The sequence below is a fragment of the Rhinolophus ferrumequinum genome, chromosome 23, assembly GCF_004115265.2.
Source record: "Rhinolophus ferrumequinum isolate MPI-CBG mRhiFer1 chromosome 23, mRhiFer1_v1.p, whole genome shotgun sequence".
In the NCBI taxonomy this organism is placed as follows: Eukaryota; Metazoa; Chordata; class Mammalia; order Chiroptera; family Rhinolophidae; genus Rhinolophus; species Rhinolophus ferrumequinum.
In genome coordinates, this window is record NC_046306.1 from 2,793,229 (window position 1) to 2,808,182 (window position 14,954).

A 14,954-nucleotide genomic window follows, 5' to 3' on the forward strand; every position below is an offset into this window, starting at 1 on the left:
AAATCACACAACGGTCACAAAAAAGAACCACCAGGACAGGATGACGGCCCGCTGGCTCCTTTGGCACAGCAGGAGTTGTCCGTACAGCACAGCTCAGCTCATCCCCACTGAGGCCTGCTGGGTGGCCCCCTCCCCCTGTACAGGTGACAACTCGCCCAGGAGGGCACCCAGCCTCAGCTAGAACTGCCCCTGAGCGCCCCCTGCCAGGCACAGGTTTCTATGTGTTCTGACAGGGAAGAAGCAGGAACTTTCCCAAGGGCCCCAGAGAGGACAGTGCTGCCATGGCCTCCATTTTACAGACAAGAGGGACACTTGAGATGGTGGTGTGTGCCCAAAGTCACACAGCTGTGACAGGAAGGCTGGGATTGGACCCCCCCCCCACCATCCGTTTCCCCAGCCTGTGCGCAGCCGAGAATCTCTTTCTGAATATTTTCACTAGCTACCCCCACCACCTTCCACGCTGGGGGACTCGGTCATCAGCTCCCGCCCTAACACAGGAAGGAAGTGCTTTGTACCCAGAGATCCAGCGTGCTGGCTGGAGGACAAACCAACACAAGAAAATGAGAGGCTGTGCCGGGACAGTGCTGTCCCTTTCGGAATGTGGGCCCTGAGGCCTTGGCCCTGAGGTCCTCCTCCTCCTGGCTGGGGGACCCTGGGCACAGTCCTCCTTAATTTAAGGCTTAGTGTTCTCATCTGTCAAATGGAAACGGTAACAGCACCTACTTTACTGGCTTCCTGTAAGGATTAAATTAAATGAGGAAAAGGAAGCAAAACTGACAGCATGGGGTCGGCACCTCAATATGAAAGCAGCCGGGCGTCCTCACCGACGCCGCCCGTTCAATGGTGTGCGCACGACAGGACGGAATGAAGCACGGCCATCTGCGCCTTTGTGCAGAATTTCCAGAACATGCCTACTATGCGAAACAGGGGAGCTGCTCCTCGACTCTGGTGCTTGATTCACACCTGTGCTGAAGGTGGGCTGATCTCCCCTACAGACAGGGGGCGAGAATCATCACACACTTTTACTCTTCCACAGGCGACTCTGACTTCACTCTGGTCCCCAGGCGACTCTGACTTCACTCTGGTCCCCAGGCCCAGCACACAGGGTGTGTTACTGGGGGCTTGGGAGGCAGCAGTGACCACTTCGTCCAGAAAAACCTCAGGAGTACCCAAAAGATCAAATTTTAAGGGTCTGGAAATAACAGAACAAAAAAAAAAAAACCCAACTGCCCTTCAGGCACGTTGCCATGACAACCAAAGGCTGAATTATTCAGCAAGTGATGGCAGAGGATCTCCGAAAGGAAGCAAAACAAAGACAAAGGGTTCCAATTAAACCATTTTTGTAGGGAAAACAAAGTGGGCTAGCCAGGAAGGCTGCATCTGACCCCCAGGGATGCAATTTCTCCACCTTGGCTCTCTGGCTAATTCTGGGGGCACTTTTCCATTTTTAAACTTGGCAACAAATGTCTAAGGTACCACTACTCCATTCCGGTGCAAGGTTTAAAATTAGTTACAGATTCAGTGGAAAATGCACAGAACTGGGGCCCTCAGGCCTGGCATCCCGGCCCCCCACCTTTTCCAGCTCCCTCTGCACCTGCAGGTGGGTGTGGGGTCCCCAAGCAGCACCGTGGTAACTGTCCCCTATTTTTAAACCATAGATACGATCATTATTTACTATTTTTCCTTTAAATTAATTCACTTAATACTGTATTCTGAATAAGAACTTGCTTTGTTTATCAAATAGCAAACCATTATCAATTGGCATCTTTAGAAGTTGGCTGCAAAAATGATAGATACCATGAGTCAATATAATTTGTTTTACTGCTGGGTATGGAAGGATTTTAAACACGGCACAAACAGTATAAACCACACAGGATATCAGAGGTTGGCAAACTTTGTCCCATGGACTGTGGCCTGTCTTTGTAAATAAAGTTTTATTGGCACATGGTTATTCATTACATTTGTTACACACCACCCATTCATTTCACACCGTCTCTGGCTGTGCTTGTGCTGCAATAGTAGAGGTGAGTAGTTACAAGTGACACGGGTCCACAAAGCCGAAAATATTCACGATCTGGTCCTTCACGGAAAAAGTCTGCTGACACCCAGCGCACCTGATTGCTAATCTGATGACCTTAAAATGAGAAACTCTGGCACATCATCGGAAAGCGTGAACAACATGAAAATACGAGCCCCAAACAGGGAGAAGGACTGTGTAACGCCCAAAACTGGGAAAGGATTAGAAGCCACAATTTCCAAAGCAAACTTCTAAAATCATGAAGATAAAGAAAACTGCAGGTAAGGTACATGAAAAGAAGAAACCAAAAAAAAACTGATAAACCCTGAAAAAGAAGAAACAAGTTCAATCTCAGTAGGAATAAGAGAAAGACAAACCAAATCTCACACGATCGCACGAGCATCCGTGAGCCGGGCCACAGGCAGCACCGGTGATGGATGGGGTCAGGTGGCAGGACGTTTCATGAGGTACGGACAGAAATGCACACCCGTACAGCAGCTTCGAAGAGCAATTTGGTACCAGCTGATAAGTACGGTGGCATGCTCTGTGACACCGTTCTGCCAAAAGGAGACCCTGGAGAAACTCTCACGTAAGGACAAAAGCATAAGGACGTTCATGTAAGGGTTAAGGTAAGAGCAAAAACTTAAGAGGGAAAAAAGAACTAAGCATCAACTGGGGATGGGCCCCAGGAGGGGGCGGCGCTTGAGACACTTCTGAAATACGGGGGGGAGGAAGGCCTCACAGAGGCACACACTGAGCAAAGATACTCTGCCCCCTCTTGCAGAATGCAACGCACCTTGTCACATTCAAGGCTATGACAAGTCCCGTGGCTAATAAACCGCTTGTGAATGGTTTCCCAAACTCACTGGACCAAAGAGCGCTGGTTTACATCTCACGCCTGTCACCTCTTTGGGGAATGCTGATCCACACGGTTCTCTGCAGGGGCCCTCTGAGAGCTCATGTCTGTGGCAGGGGCTGACCTGATCTTGGGGGACCCTGTCCTACCCGTGTCCCTTCCCACTGTTCTGGGGTGTGTGGCCTGCACTCGAGTCTTTGCTCCCTGCTGTAACCATCGATCCCTCCTGGGATGCACACACCTGTGCCTCCTTTCTTCCTCCCACATGTGTCTACTGAGCGTCGTGTCTGTATCAAGCACCAGGGTGGGTGGACATCAGCGACACGGGAAGAGGCCTGAGGCAGCCACTGCTGACAGGAGCACGTGAGCTGACAGGAGCCGTCTCCTCCATTCCCACAGCTGTGTCACCAGCAGCGGCCACAGCGCCTGCTCCTCATAGGAGTAAAATAAACCTTTGTTGATGAGCAGACACAGAGTGACAAATGCTCGAGGGGTCTGACAATGTCACTCCAAGCAGGCTAATAAAGGCCCTCAACCCCTTGGTATCGGGGGAGTTGTTAACCTGCCCTCTCCCCAGAGACAGATGGCAGATCTGGGTGGGGCTTATCAATCTCTACTTTAAGAAGCTTCTCCTTGGGGAGCGCTATTCTGGGTTCAGGAGCCACTGGACACCACCAGGCACTTGACAGCGATCTGTGCCGAGGGCAGCCTCACCCCAAAACTTAGAGGAGACCCGCAGGAAGGACCTTCAAGGACCCGGCTCCCAGGCCCCAGCAGCCAAAGCAGCAAGCGCCATGATTGGGTGAGCACGAGGTGCATGGCAGGGCCTCCCTGAAACCCACAGTGACCTTGAAAGTGTCAGCACCTATGTTATAGACAAGAAAACCGAGGGTTGCTGAGTTTGGGGCCCAGCTGCTCAGGTTCTTCGAAAGCAACTTAGAAAGTCATCCAACGCTTGAAAACGCCATACTTTCAACCCCCTGCCCCATAATTGCCAGGTGTCCTGTGTCAGGGAGCGTGACTGGATCCCAACAGACCTTGGCCACTAAGACACACCCCATGGTGTCCTGTCTCACAGCACAGTGGCTCTCCAGCCAGGACCCCCCAGTGACCTCCAAGGGCACCTTGGGGGCTGTAAAGCAGAGGGCACTCACTCGTGGCTCTGGGTCACGGCCAGGAGGCAAATGGGCTTACACGGTACACAGACTGACCCCCAAATACACAGAATTCCAGCTTTTCTTGAAACACTTGGAGGATGTGGTAATAACCGGAAGCAGAGTGTTGCCGGAAAACGATCAGGTGGCGGTGAATACGGACACGCCCACTCCACCCCCCCAAGTCACTGTGCCACCGTCCCTCCCAACCGCCACCCCTTCTTTCTTCAGGTGCCCTGCTTTGCTCCTATAACCAGTGCTTCTGCACGGGAGTTGGTGTGCTCCCCAGGGGGCATGTGGCAATGTCTGGGGACAGTTTGGGTTGTCACAGGAGGAGGTACCGGGTAGAGAGCAAGGACGCTGCTGAAGCTTCTGACAGAGCACAGGACGGCGTGGTGGGGGAAGCTGAGACCACAGGGCCCGGCTGCAAGGTGGGGACGCAGCCGCTGCGGGCACCCACTACTCACTTGGACAGTCTCATTTCAATCTGCTGCCGGATCTCCTGCCTTTCCTCGTCAGTCCGCCTGGGGAAGATGTTCCGGTCCTCCAGCTCCTGCTTGCTGGGCCGGTTCCTCAGTTTCACTGCCAAGAGCTCCTTCTTGCATCTCCGTGGCAGTGTCCCTAGGAGAGCCAGGGAGGGGCAACAAAGAAACAGGTGTTAGTGAGGTGCTGGCTCGTCACTGCAGCCACCCACCTGGTGGAGGAGGGAATGTGGTCAGAGCGATGGGAGGACGTGGTCAGCTTGTGGCGCCTTCCAGGGGGAATGGCGGGCAGTACAGGGAGACGGGGGTGCCGCCATCTACCTCCCCCACATTCCATGGGGGGTGGGGTGTCAATCGTACCGTACATCCCGGGTCTCCAGGGCCAGTCCTGGTTGACACCTGTTGCACCAGGGTGATTATTAACAGCACCCACTTTTTTTCCAAACATATCCTAGTCAGCATCATACCTTACAGTTACTTTACCCGTGGCGGCCCTTCCCTCCCCTTCCCCAGCTAGTCCCCCTCTCCCCACTGCCTGCTACCTTTTGGCCATGAGGGTCTTCTTTCAGTTCCTAGAATGTCCCACCTCGGTCTGTGCCCCATGTCTGTCCTCTGCCTACCACCCTGCTCTGCCTGGACTGGCTGGGGCTGGCCTCTTTCCGAGCCATGCGGCTAGACTTGAGCCATCTCCTCAAAGAGGCCCAGTGGGGCCTCCACTACCATCACACCACCTGCTGACTCCTCCCCTATCTGTCCCCTTCTTGCTCCTTAGTTTATTCTGTCTTCTCCTCCAGACTAAGTTCAGCGAGAGCCCGTTCTGCAGGGTCCTGGCACAGTGATGGTTATCAGTGAGGACTGTTGAGTGAAGGCAGCCCTGGGCATGCTGATTCATGGTCCATGAGGCTGCGTCTGACCTTGGGGTCCTACGCATGTCCAGAGTCCATGGGGCAGAATCAGGGCACAAAGAAGCTCTTAGGAAACAGAATGTTTAAGTTTACTTAAGTGCAGAAATGGGGTTGGGCTACATTCAAAGGCAGAGCTGGGTCACTCATTAGTGCTGGGAAACCGTGTGTTCTGGTTAGTGGAGCTTTCTGAATAACAGGGTCTCCGCCTGCCCCTGGCTAATGCTGACTACTGGCAAGTAACTGTAAAGTCTGCCACAGGTCACATGTGTGAGGGTGTGGTTCTGCAGTTGTACTAGGGCACAGGCTTAAATCCAGGAGGCTCAGACCATCATCCAACACAATCGCTCCCACTGATGGAGGCAAACTTTATTTCTTAAGGAAAATGGCTTCCCAAAGAAAGTAACTCCTCCTGTGGGAGATGAAAACACAAAGCTAGAAGTAAGTCTGAAAACACGATAGTTTAACAGAAGTTCGGGATCAAATAAGACATGAAGAGCTGGACTCAGCTAAGGCTTGATTTTCTAATGTGAACTGATGTGGTATGTGTTTTACAGAGAAAAGAGAAAAATAATGGCTCCGCACACCATTTCAGCCTGAATTTGTTTTAATAGCTTTATAGAGGCCAGGGAGCCTGTATTTATAGAATCATAATGAGCCTGAAGGAATCACGTGCATTTTCCAGTTGGTTCTTACTGCATGTTCTAGGGGAAATTGAAAGCTATGGTGATGCTAGCGACTCAAGGGCGTCTCCAAGGTCTCGGGACAAACCCTCCATGAACATCAAGGGTCTCATACATGGCGAGAAGGGATTGCCATTTTCAGAGAACTATAATATGCTTAAGCATAAAACTGTACTGAATGTGCTTTAATCCTTCTAGCTTTTGATAGAGAAGGTTTCTAAGCCCATTGCAAATGTCTCAGGCTTGTCATTATAAACTTTAATCATACTGATTCTTAACTGAAAGATCTTTTCTTCAGAGATTTCTAGATGTAATGGAGAATTTGTTCCACGGGAAATCTCTGTGCTCAGAGCCAGTCCTTCTCCTCCACTCTTTGCTCCAGCCTCCATGAGCACAGCCGGGGTGCACTGTAGGACCACCACAAACACGCACGCACTGACCTCAGGTCTTCCCCAAGGCAACAGAAGTGGACAGGTTTTGCCACTTAAAAGTCAGAAAAGGAAATTTCCAGACAAATAGCTTAAAATGAGAGCTTTACATGAATTTGAGTGGCACATCAGCCCAAGTGATGGAATTCATCCAAGGGAGCACCCGTTCCAGAACAATCTGTTGAACATGGAGCAGGTGTGAAGTTGAGAGACAGGCCAGGAAGGCTTTGTGTCCAGACTGTGGGGAGCAAGCAGTCCTCCATCCCCAAGGACCCCCGAACACTTGTCTTCTGATCTTTTTGACCCGGAAATCCCACGACCAGGGGACTGCCACCACAACAAGTGGAATGAGATAATAAAAAAAAAATATAAAGGGTGTTCATCCAGCGTCATTTATGAAAGTAAGAAATTAAGCAACCTACATATCCACCAAATGGGCACTTGTTAAATTGTGGTGCCACCTGTGCCATCTGAACAGCGGGAACCCTTGACAATGGTCCTGCACATGTTACTGAGGGACAAAAAAACAGTCACGATACGCTGCTTTAAAAAGCAACTCGCAGAGAAGTATGTTAGTTATGTATGCATAGAAATACAGTTGTGTGTGTCTAACTTCGCTAAGTCCGTGTAATCTTATATACATCGGCCCAGTAATGCCAGGAATTGATCATTTCACTCATTAATTTTGGTTTTCTGTATTCTATATTTATCTAAAACATAGTTTTCTTATATAAAAATAAATAATTGTTTAAAAGCAAAGACCTCTGTCGAGTGACATCAGTGACGATAATGGAAAATTCTCCTCTCCATAAATGCAACAAGGAAACTGGCAAAAATGGTCAGAATCAATCTTCAGAACTCTGCAAATTAACCAAAAGGCTACCGCAACCTGGGGAGTGTTTATCTGAGAAAAAAGGGCTGAATCTCAGTAAGAATGTTCTGTGTTGTCCAGCCCCCTGCCCCTCTGTCTGGCTTTGTAGTGCCTTGAAATGGAACCGTTTGCATCGCCGTGCAGAGGGGCTGCCAGGCAGCCACCGGAGGGAGAGGGACAGGCCTCGTTCCCAAAGAAAGGACTGTCGTCATGTCACCTGTCTGCCAGCCCCTGAAGGCCCCACTGACAAGGCTGTCTGTATTGGATCTGGCTCAGCTGGCCTAGTACAAAAAGCCTTTTCCCCAGGGGGAGTTTGTTTAAAATAATACTGTCTTTCCAAGTGCTAGAGTTTCCTTTATCTTTAGCTCAGTCCCGCTCAGTACTCTATGGAGTTCCTTATTGGCAAAAACCAATAAAACATTCAATGCAAAGGCCAAAAAATTAAGTCAATTAAAAGTAAAACCCTGATGTTACTAGATCTAGTTCAACTCCAGCAAATGTTGGGGCTGCCTCTCCAACGCCCAGCTGACAACAGAGCTTAGGAAGTTGGAGGGGGCACGAGGCTCCATCGCCCCAGGAACCAGAGTGGCCCGGACAGCTGCTGGCCCGCACAGCCCGGCTCCACCTCCCGGGCCGGAGGCCGGTTTCCACGCCCCCTGCTCACCAACACACCAGTGTGTGTGGGACTCAGAATGTGTCCATTATCCGACTCAGTGGAACAAAGGACGCTCATGGCGAATCTCAGGCTACAGGTCTCAATAAGTTTTTAATAAGTTTAAAAGTGCTCAAGTAATAAAAAGTGTGTTCTCTGATCAGAAGAATTGGAAATCAATAACAAAAAGATCTCCAGAAAAAATACTCAAATCTTTGGAAACTAAATTTAAAAACTTCTGAATAACCCATAGTTCTAAGAAGAAATCGAAAGGGAAATTAGAAAGCATTTTGAAATAAATAAAAATACAACCTATCAAAAGGGTGTTGGGGGAAATTTTATAGCATTAAATGCCTCTATTAGAAAAGAAGAAAGGTCTCAAATCATTGCCCTCAGATTCCATTTTAACAGACTAGAAAAAGAACAAATTAAAACCAAGGGAGTAGGAAAAAAAAAAAAAGCAATAAACATAAGAGCAGAGATCGATAAAATAAAAAATAGAAAAACAATAAAGGACACAATTGAAACAAAAAGATAGTTCTTTGAGAAGAGCAATAAAATTGACAGAACTCTAGCTAGACTTACGGGGGGGAGGGAGGGAGAGAAAGAGAAGAGAGACAAAGTACTACCAACATCAGCAAGTAGAGGGGTGGAACCTGCATCTGATTCTACACAAACGAGCAGGGTTCAGTCAAGAAGAAACACATAACCAGAAGAGACCTATATCCATTAAAGAAATATATTTCCAATTAGAAAGCTTCTTCCACATACAAAAACAAAACAAAACAAAAAAAAATGCTGCTGGCCCAGATGGAGGCACTGATGAATTCTATGAAATGCATAAGAAATAAATAACAGCAATTCTACACAAATTATTCCAGAAAATGGAAACAGAGGGACTACATTAAAACTTGTGCCATGAGGCTAGAATTTCTTGTGCTGTCAACACCAGAAAAGACATTTAAACGAAACTAAACACTAATTGTCCTCGTGAGCATTGACGTAAAATTCTAGCAAATCAAACTCGACAATTTATAAAAGTGACAATACACCATGACCAACTGGGACACAACGTAGCTCACCATTTGAAAAGCAACCAATGTAATTCACCAAATTAACAAACTTAAAAGGAGAAAATCAGTATGGTTACCTCAATAAACCACCTTTCGGTCCCTGGGGTGCTTGCCCTGACTGGCAGAGCTGAAAGGGGCCCACCAGGCTCTTCCCCGCCTCCCCCCACACTAGTGAATTAATGGGGAGGACAGAGAAGTTCATGGAGAAGGGATCTGTCTCAGGTCACAGCTGATAGCAGACAGCGAGCTGGCTGCCTTGTGGCTCAGAGAAGTACGTTCTCTCACTCACCTACAAAAGCAATGCATGCTCATTGCAAACAACTTAAGCCTAACAGCAGTACCAAGAGGCAAAACGTCTTCTTTCCCTGCCCACATCTCACCTCCAGAAGAAACCACTACCACTAACACTTTGCCATATCCACATCCAGACCTATTTCTGTACAATCAACAGTTTCCAGCCCCACTTCACGCACAAGTGAGCTCCCACTGTACACGGCAGCCTGCAACATAGTCTCACTCATGCATCTGTCTCTGGGTCCAAATCAGAATGAATCGATCCCGCTCTTCCCTTTAATGGCGGTAAATTTTCCCAGAGTGTGGATGCCACGTGATCCCATCATGTGTTTTTCTAGCCCACCATGAATGGACATCTCGGGTGGTGTTTGTGTTTGCTCTTTCATCCAAAGCTGCAGAGAACAGCCTCATCTGTATTTCCCTGCTCATGTGTGAATATTTCCATCAGCTCAGCCCTTGGAAAGGGGCAATTCCAGAGCCAAGGCTGCTGCTTATATTAGGTTTTGACGGGCCCTCCTTTCTCAGCTCCCTCCCCCCACCCCACATACACACACTGAATCTATGCCAGCCTACACACTTGTTTTTACCAATGGAAGGCCCACTTGCTTCTCCCACTTGCTGTCACTCTCGAGGTTCGGCACGGCAGCCCTTATAGCAATGAATTAGGAAAATGATACACGTGCATTTGATTATAGGAGTGCTGAATGCTTCCTTTAAAATGTAGACAAGTAAATGATACTGACGGCCACAGCTGGGGAGCACCTCTACCTGCAGCACATGCTAACTGCCCAGAGGGTCCCCATCAGCACCGGTCCAAGCATAGGACTTCCATACACCTGTTAAGTGCACAGAGGGACCTCTGCACACCTGTCCCTGCACAGAGGGACCTCCGCACACCTGCCCCTGCACAGAGGGACGTCTGCACACCTGCCCCTGCACAGAGGGACGTCCGCACACCTGCCCCTGCACAGAGGGACGTCCACACACCTGCCCCTGCTGGGCAGTGCCGAGCACCATGCCAACCACACTGCCCACTTCCTCCTGTTTCATCCTCATGACGCCTCCGTCTGCCCTGAAGGTTTCTGCCCTGTGGGTGGCCTCCCAGGCCAGGGCAGGTCACCCTGTTCACACTGAGTGATGTGTGTATGAAAAGGTTTATTTTAAGGAATTGGCTCCCATGGTATGGAGTTGGCAAGTACGAAAACTGCAGGGCAGATGGGCAGGCTGGAGGCTAAAGCAGGCACTGAGGCCAACAGTCCTGAGGCAGAATTTCTTCTCTGGGAAACGTCAGTGTTTCCCCTGAGGACCCCCGGGACACTGAACGGGCCCCCCAGCCCCATTACTGAGCCTGCTCTCCTTTCCGGAAAGTCACCGATTACAGATGTTAACCACATCTTACAAACACCTGCACAGCAACCCTAGATCGGTGTTTGATTAAAGAACTGGGCTCGCCCACCCAGCCTGCTGGACACGTAGCACAGATGTTCACCCGGAGGCTGTGAGCATGGAGACCCCGGGTTCTGCAGCCTTTCTTCCATCTGGGATGCGGATCGGAGCTTTTGAGCGTGCAGCTGGCCTCAGACCGCTGCTCTAAGACAGAAATCGCAGCGTATTCTTCACTGTGCTCATCCTGGGACTCGCCCCTCACTCCTGAAATCGCCGCATTGGGGGGTCCTGCCTCCCTCCCCTGCTGTGGGCCGATTGCAGGCAGGGACCCAGCTTGTATTGCTGTGTTCACAGCATCTAGCAGGTGCCCAAGAGAGTCTGCTGATGAATGATGGGGTCCACTGCTGCCACACAGCTAGACAGATCTGGGTTAAAATGGGCACATTCCTTCCCCTGTTTGCCCTGATTTCCTCAACTGTAGCAAAGGGACAATAACAGTACCTGCCTCGGCTGGCTGTCTCGGGGATTAGGTGATAGAAAGCATGCAAAGTGCCTAGTAAGGTCCCTGGTGTGCAGTGGTGGCTCAAAAGAGAAAGTAGCTTTGTTGTGGTGGATTACCACTGGGTGTGAGGTCCCACAGCTCTGCTGCCAGTGCTCAGTGACAGCCACCCAAACCCTGACAGGCTCCTCCAGGAACAGCCCACCAGGTTGTCCCAGAGGCCAGGCTCTTCAGAGCATCTTGCATCCCAGTGACTGTCCACAGCGCCACCTAGTGCCCACGGGGGAAATGACCGGGTTTCCAGGTAATTTCAACCCCCGAGCCCCAGATTTCCGTACAGGCAGTACTGCATCCCACGATGAGGACAGGAGAGGAGGGAAGTAGGATTATGTCGTTATTATAAGGCCCTCTCACTACCTTTGAAGTGGTGTAGTGTTATTTAAAAGTGGACCTGGATGTAAACATATAAACTCTAGGGCAGCCACTGAAAAAAGTATCATTGACATGTTAAGAAAGGAAAGAAAATCGAATTACATAAAACGCTCAGTTAAAACCACAAAAGATAGGGGCGGTTGGTTAGCTCAGTTGGTTAGAGCGCGGCACTCTTAACAACAAGGTTGCCGGTTCGATCCCCACATAGGCCAGTGTGAGCTGCGCCCTCCACAACTGGATGGAAACAACTACGTGACTTGGAGCTAATGGATCCTGGAAAAACACACTTAAATAATAAATAAAAGTTTAAAAAACAAAACCCACAAAAGGGAGAAAAAGAGTGGAAGAAGGAGGACAATAAATGAAAAGCAGTAACTAATACGGTAGGTATTAATCCAACTATGTCAATAATCACTTTGAACATCAATGGTCTAAATATACCAATTAAAAGGCAGAGAGTCTCAGAGTGGATCAAAAAGAAGACCCAACAATATGTTATCTACATAAAGACACATATAGATTAAAAGTGAATGGATGGAGAAAAATATATCATGCTAGTGACACTAATCAAAAGAAAGCAGGAATAGCTACATTAGTTTCACATAGCAAACTTCAAAGTGAGGAAACTTATCAAGGATAAATAAGCGCATTGCATAATGATAAAGGGATAATGATAAACAAATTCCCCAAGAAGACATAATTCTTAACAAGTAAGTACCTAACAGCAGAGTGTCAAACTATGTGAAGCAAAAATAGATAGAACTGCAAGGAGAAATGGATGAATCAATCTACTAACATAGCTGGGGACTTCCACAGCCTCTATCAGAAATGGACAGACCCAGAAGGCAGAAAATTGGTAAGGACACAGATGAATTCAGACCACAATCAATACATTGGGTATAAGTGATATCTGTAGACTACTCCATCCAACAGCAGCAGAATATACATTCTACCCAAGCTCACCTGGAATACCTACTCAGACAGACCACATTCTGGGCCATAACACACACGTTAACAAATTTAAAAGAATACAAATCATATTCTTTGTGTGGGAAATCCCAATGTACATGGAAATTAAAAGACACACTTCTAAATAATATTTGGGTCAAAGAAGAAATCTTAAGAGAAATTTAAAACTATTTTGAATTAAATGAAAGTGAAAACACAACTTATCAAAATTTGTGGGATGCAGTGAAAGCAGAGCTTAGAGGGAAATTCATAGCATTGATGCATTTATTAGAAAAGAAGAAAGATCTAAAATCAATCATCTAAATTATCAATTTAGAAAAATAGAAAAAGGGCAAATCCAATCCAAAGTAGGTAGAAGAAAAGAATACAAATCAGAGAAGAAATGCAGTGATATTCAAATCAGAAAATCAACAGAGAAAATCAAGGGAACTACATGTGGCTCTTTGAAAAGATCAATAAAATTGATATGCCGCTAGCCATGCTAAGAAAAACACAGGATACAAATTACCAATATCAAAAATGAGAGGGGACAACATTGTCAATCCCATGGACACTGAAAGAATAAAGGAATACATGGACGACTCTATGCCCACAAATTTGATAACTGAGATGAAATGGATCAATTCCTTGAAAGACACAACCTGCCAAAAATCACACAAGAATAGATGATCTGAACGGGCCTATATCTATTAAAGAAATTGAATCCATAATGAATAACCTTCCAAACAGAAAGCAACAGGCCCAGATAGGTTCACTGGTGAATTCTACGAAACTTTTAAGGAAGAAATTATACCAATTCTGTATAATCTCTTGCAGAAGAAGGAATGCTAACCCTATGCATGAGGCCAGCATGACCCTGATGTCAAAACCAGGCAAAGACATGATAAGAAAACTACAGACCTCTCAAATGAGCAGAGATGTAAAAATCCTCAACAAAATATTGGCAACAATTATTTAAACTGCTAAACAAATTTTAAGTAAATATTTAAATTAAAATTTTCATTTAAAATCGATTTAAATTTAACGTTTAATTAAAAATCTAAATTAAATTTTAATTAGCAAATTAGCTAGAACTGGGCATCCACATGCAAAACAAAAAAGAATCTGGACACAGACCTCATACCTTTCACAAAATGGATCACAGACGTAAATGTAAAATTAGAAACTATATAACTCCTAGGATATAACATAGGAAAAAAAAATCTTGATGACCTTAAGTATGGTGAGACATCGCCAAAAGCATGATCCATGAAAGAAATAATTGATAAGCTGAACTTCATTAAAACTGAAAACTTCTGTTGTGCAAAAGACAATGGCAAGAGAATGAGAAGACAAACCATAGACTGGAAGAACATAGTTGCAAAAGGAACATCTGATAAAAGACTATCATCCACAATGTATAGAAACTTTTTAAACTCAGCATTAAAGAAACAAACAACCCAATTAAAAATGGGCCAAAGACCTAAACAAACCCTTCACCCAAGAAGATACACAGATGGCAAATAAGCACAGGAGAAGATGCTCCCCATCTCGTCATCAGGGAAACGCAAATTAAGGCAACGAGACAGCCCTGCACCCCTGTCAGGACGGCCACGACCCAGAGCACTGACACCACATGCCAGCGGGGACGTGGAGCCACGGGAACCCTCAGTCACTGTGGGGAAAGCAAACGGTGCAGCCGCTTTGGAGGACAGTTTGGCGGTTTCTTGCAGAGCTAAACATACTCCTAGGATCCAGCAATATCCTTTGGGTATTTACCCAAAAGAGCTAGAAGCTTGTCTACACGAAACCTGCACACGGACGTTTACAGCAGCTTTATGTACAATCGCCAGAAGTTGGAAGCCACCGGGATGTCCTCCAGTGGGTGATGGATAAACGAACTGTCCATCAGACATGGAATATTACTCAGCACTAACAAGAAATGAGCCGCCGGGCCATGAAAAGACACGGAGGAACCTTAAACGCACGTGACTAAGCGAGAGAAGCCAATCTGAAAAGGCTGCACCCTGTGTGATTCCAACTACACGACCTTCTGGAAAAGACAAAACCAAGGAGACAGCGAAAGATCAGGGGTTGCCCAGGGTTGAGGGGGGAGGGACGGATAGGTGGAGCACAGGGGACTGTTAGGGCAGTGAAACTACTCTGTGTGACACTGTAATGGTGGGTACGTGACATTATACCTTTGCCCAAACTCGTAGGAAGTGCAACACCGAGAGTGATCTTAATGTCAATTACAGACTGGCTGATGATGATGTG

General features: G+C 47.4%; 1 protein-coding gene across 4 annotated transcripts in view; it reads right to left on the reverse strand.

Moving 5' to 3' along the window:
- PHACTR3 (phosphatase and actin regulator 3) overlaps positions 1-14,954 on the reverse strand; it is a 166,363-nt gene that overhangs the window by 25,944 nt on the left and 125,465 nt on the right. For all 4 annotated transcript variants that reach the window (XM_033094695.1, XM_033094696.1, XM_033094692.1 and 1 more), the window contains one exon: positions 4,495-4,648. In XM_033094695.1, the coding sequence (XP_032950586.1) occupies positions 4,495-4,648 (154 nt within the window). The remainder of the gene's footprint in view (positions 1-4,494; positions 4,649-14,954) is intronic.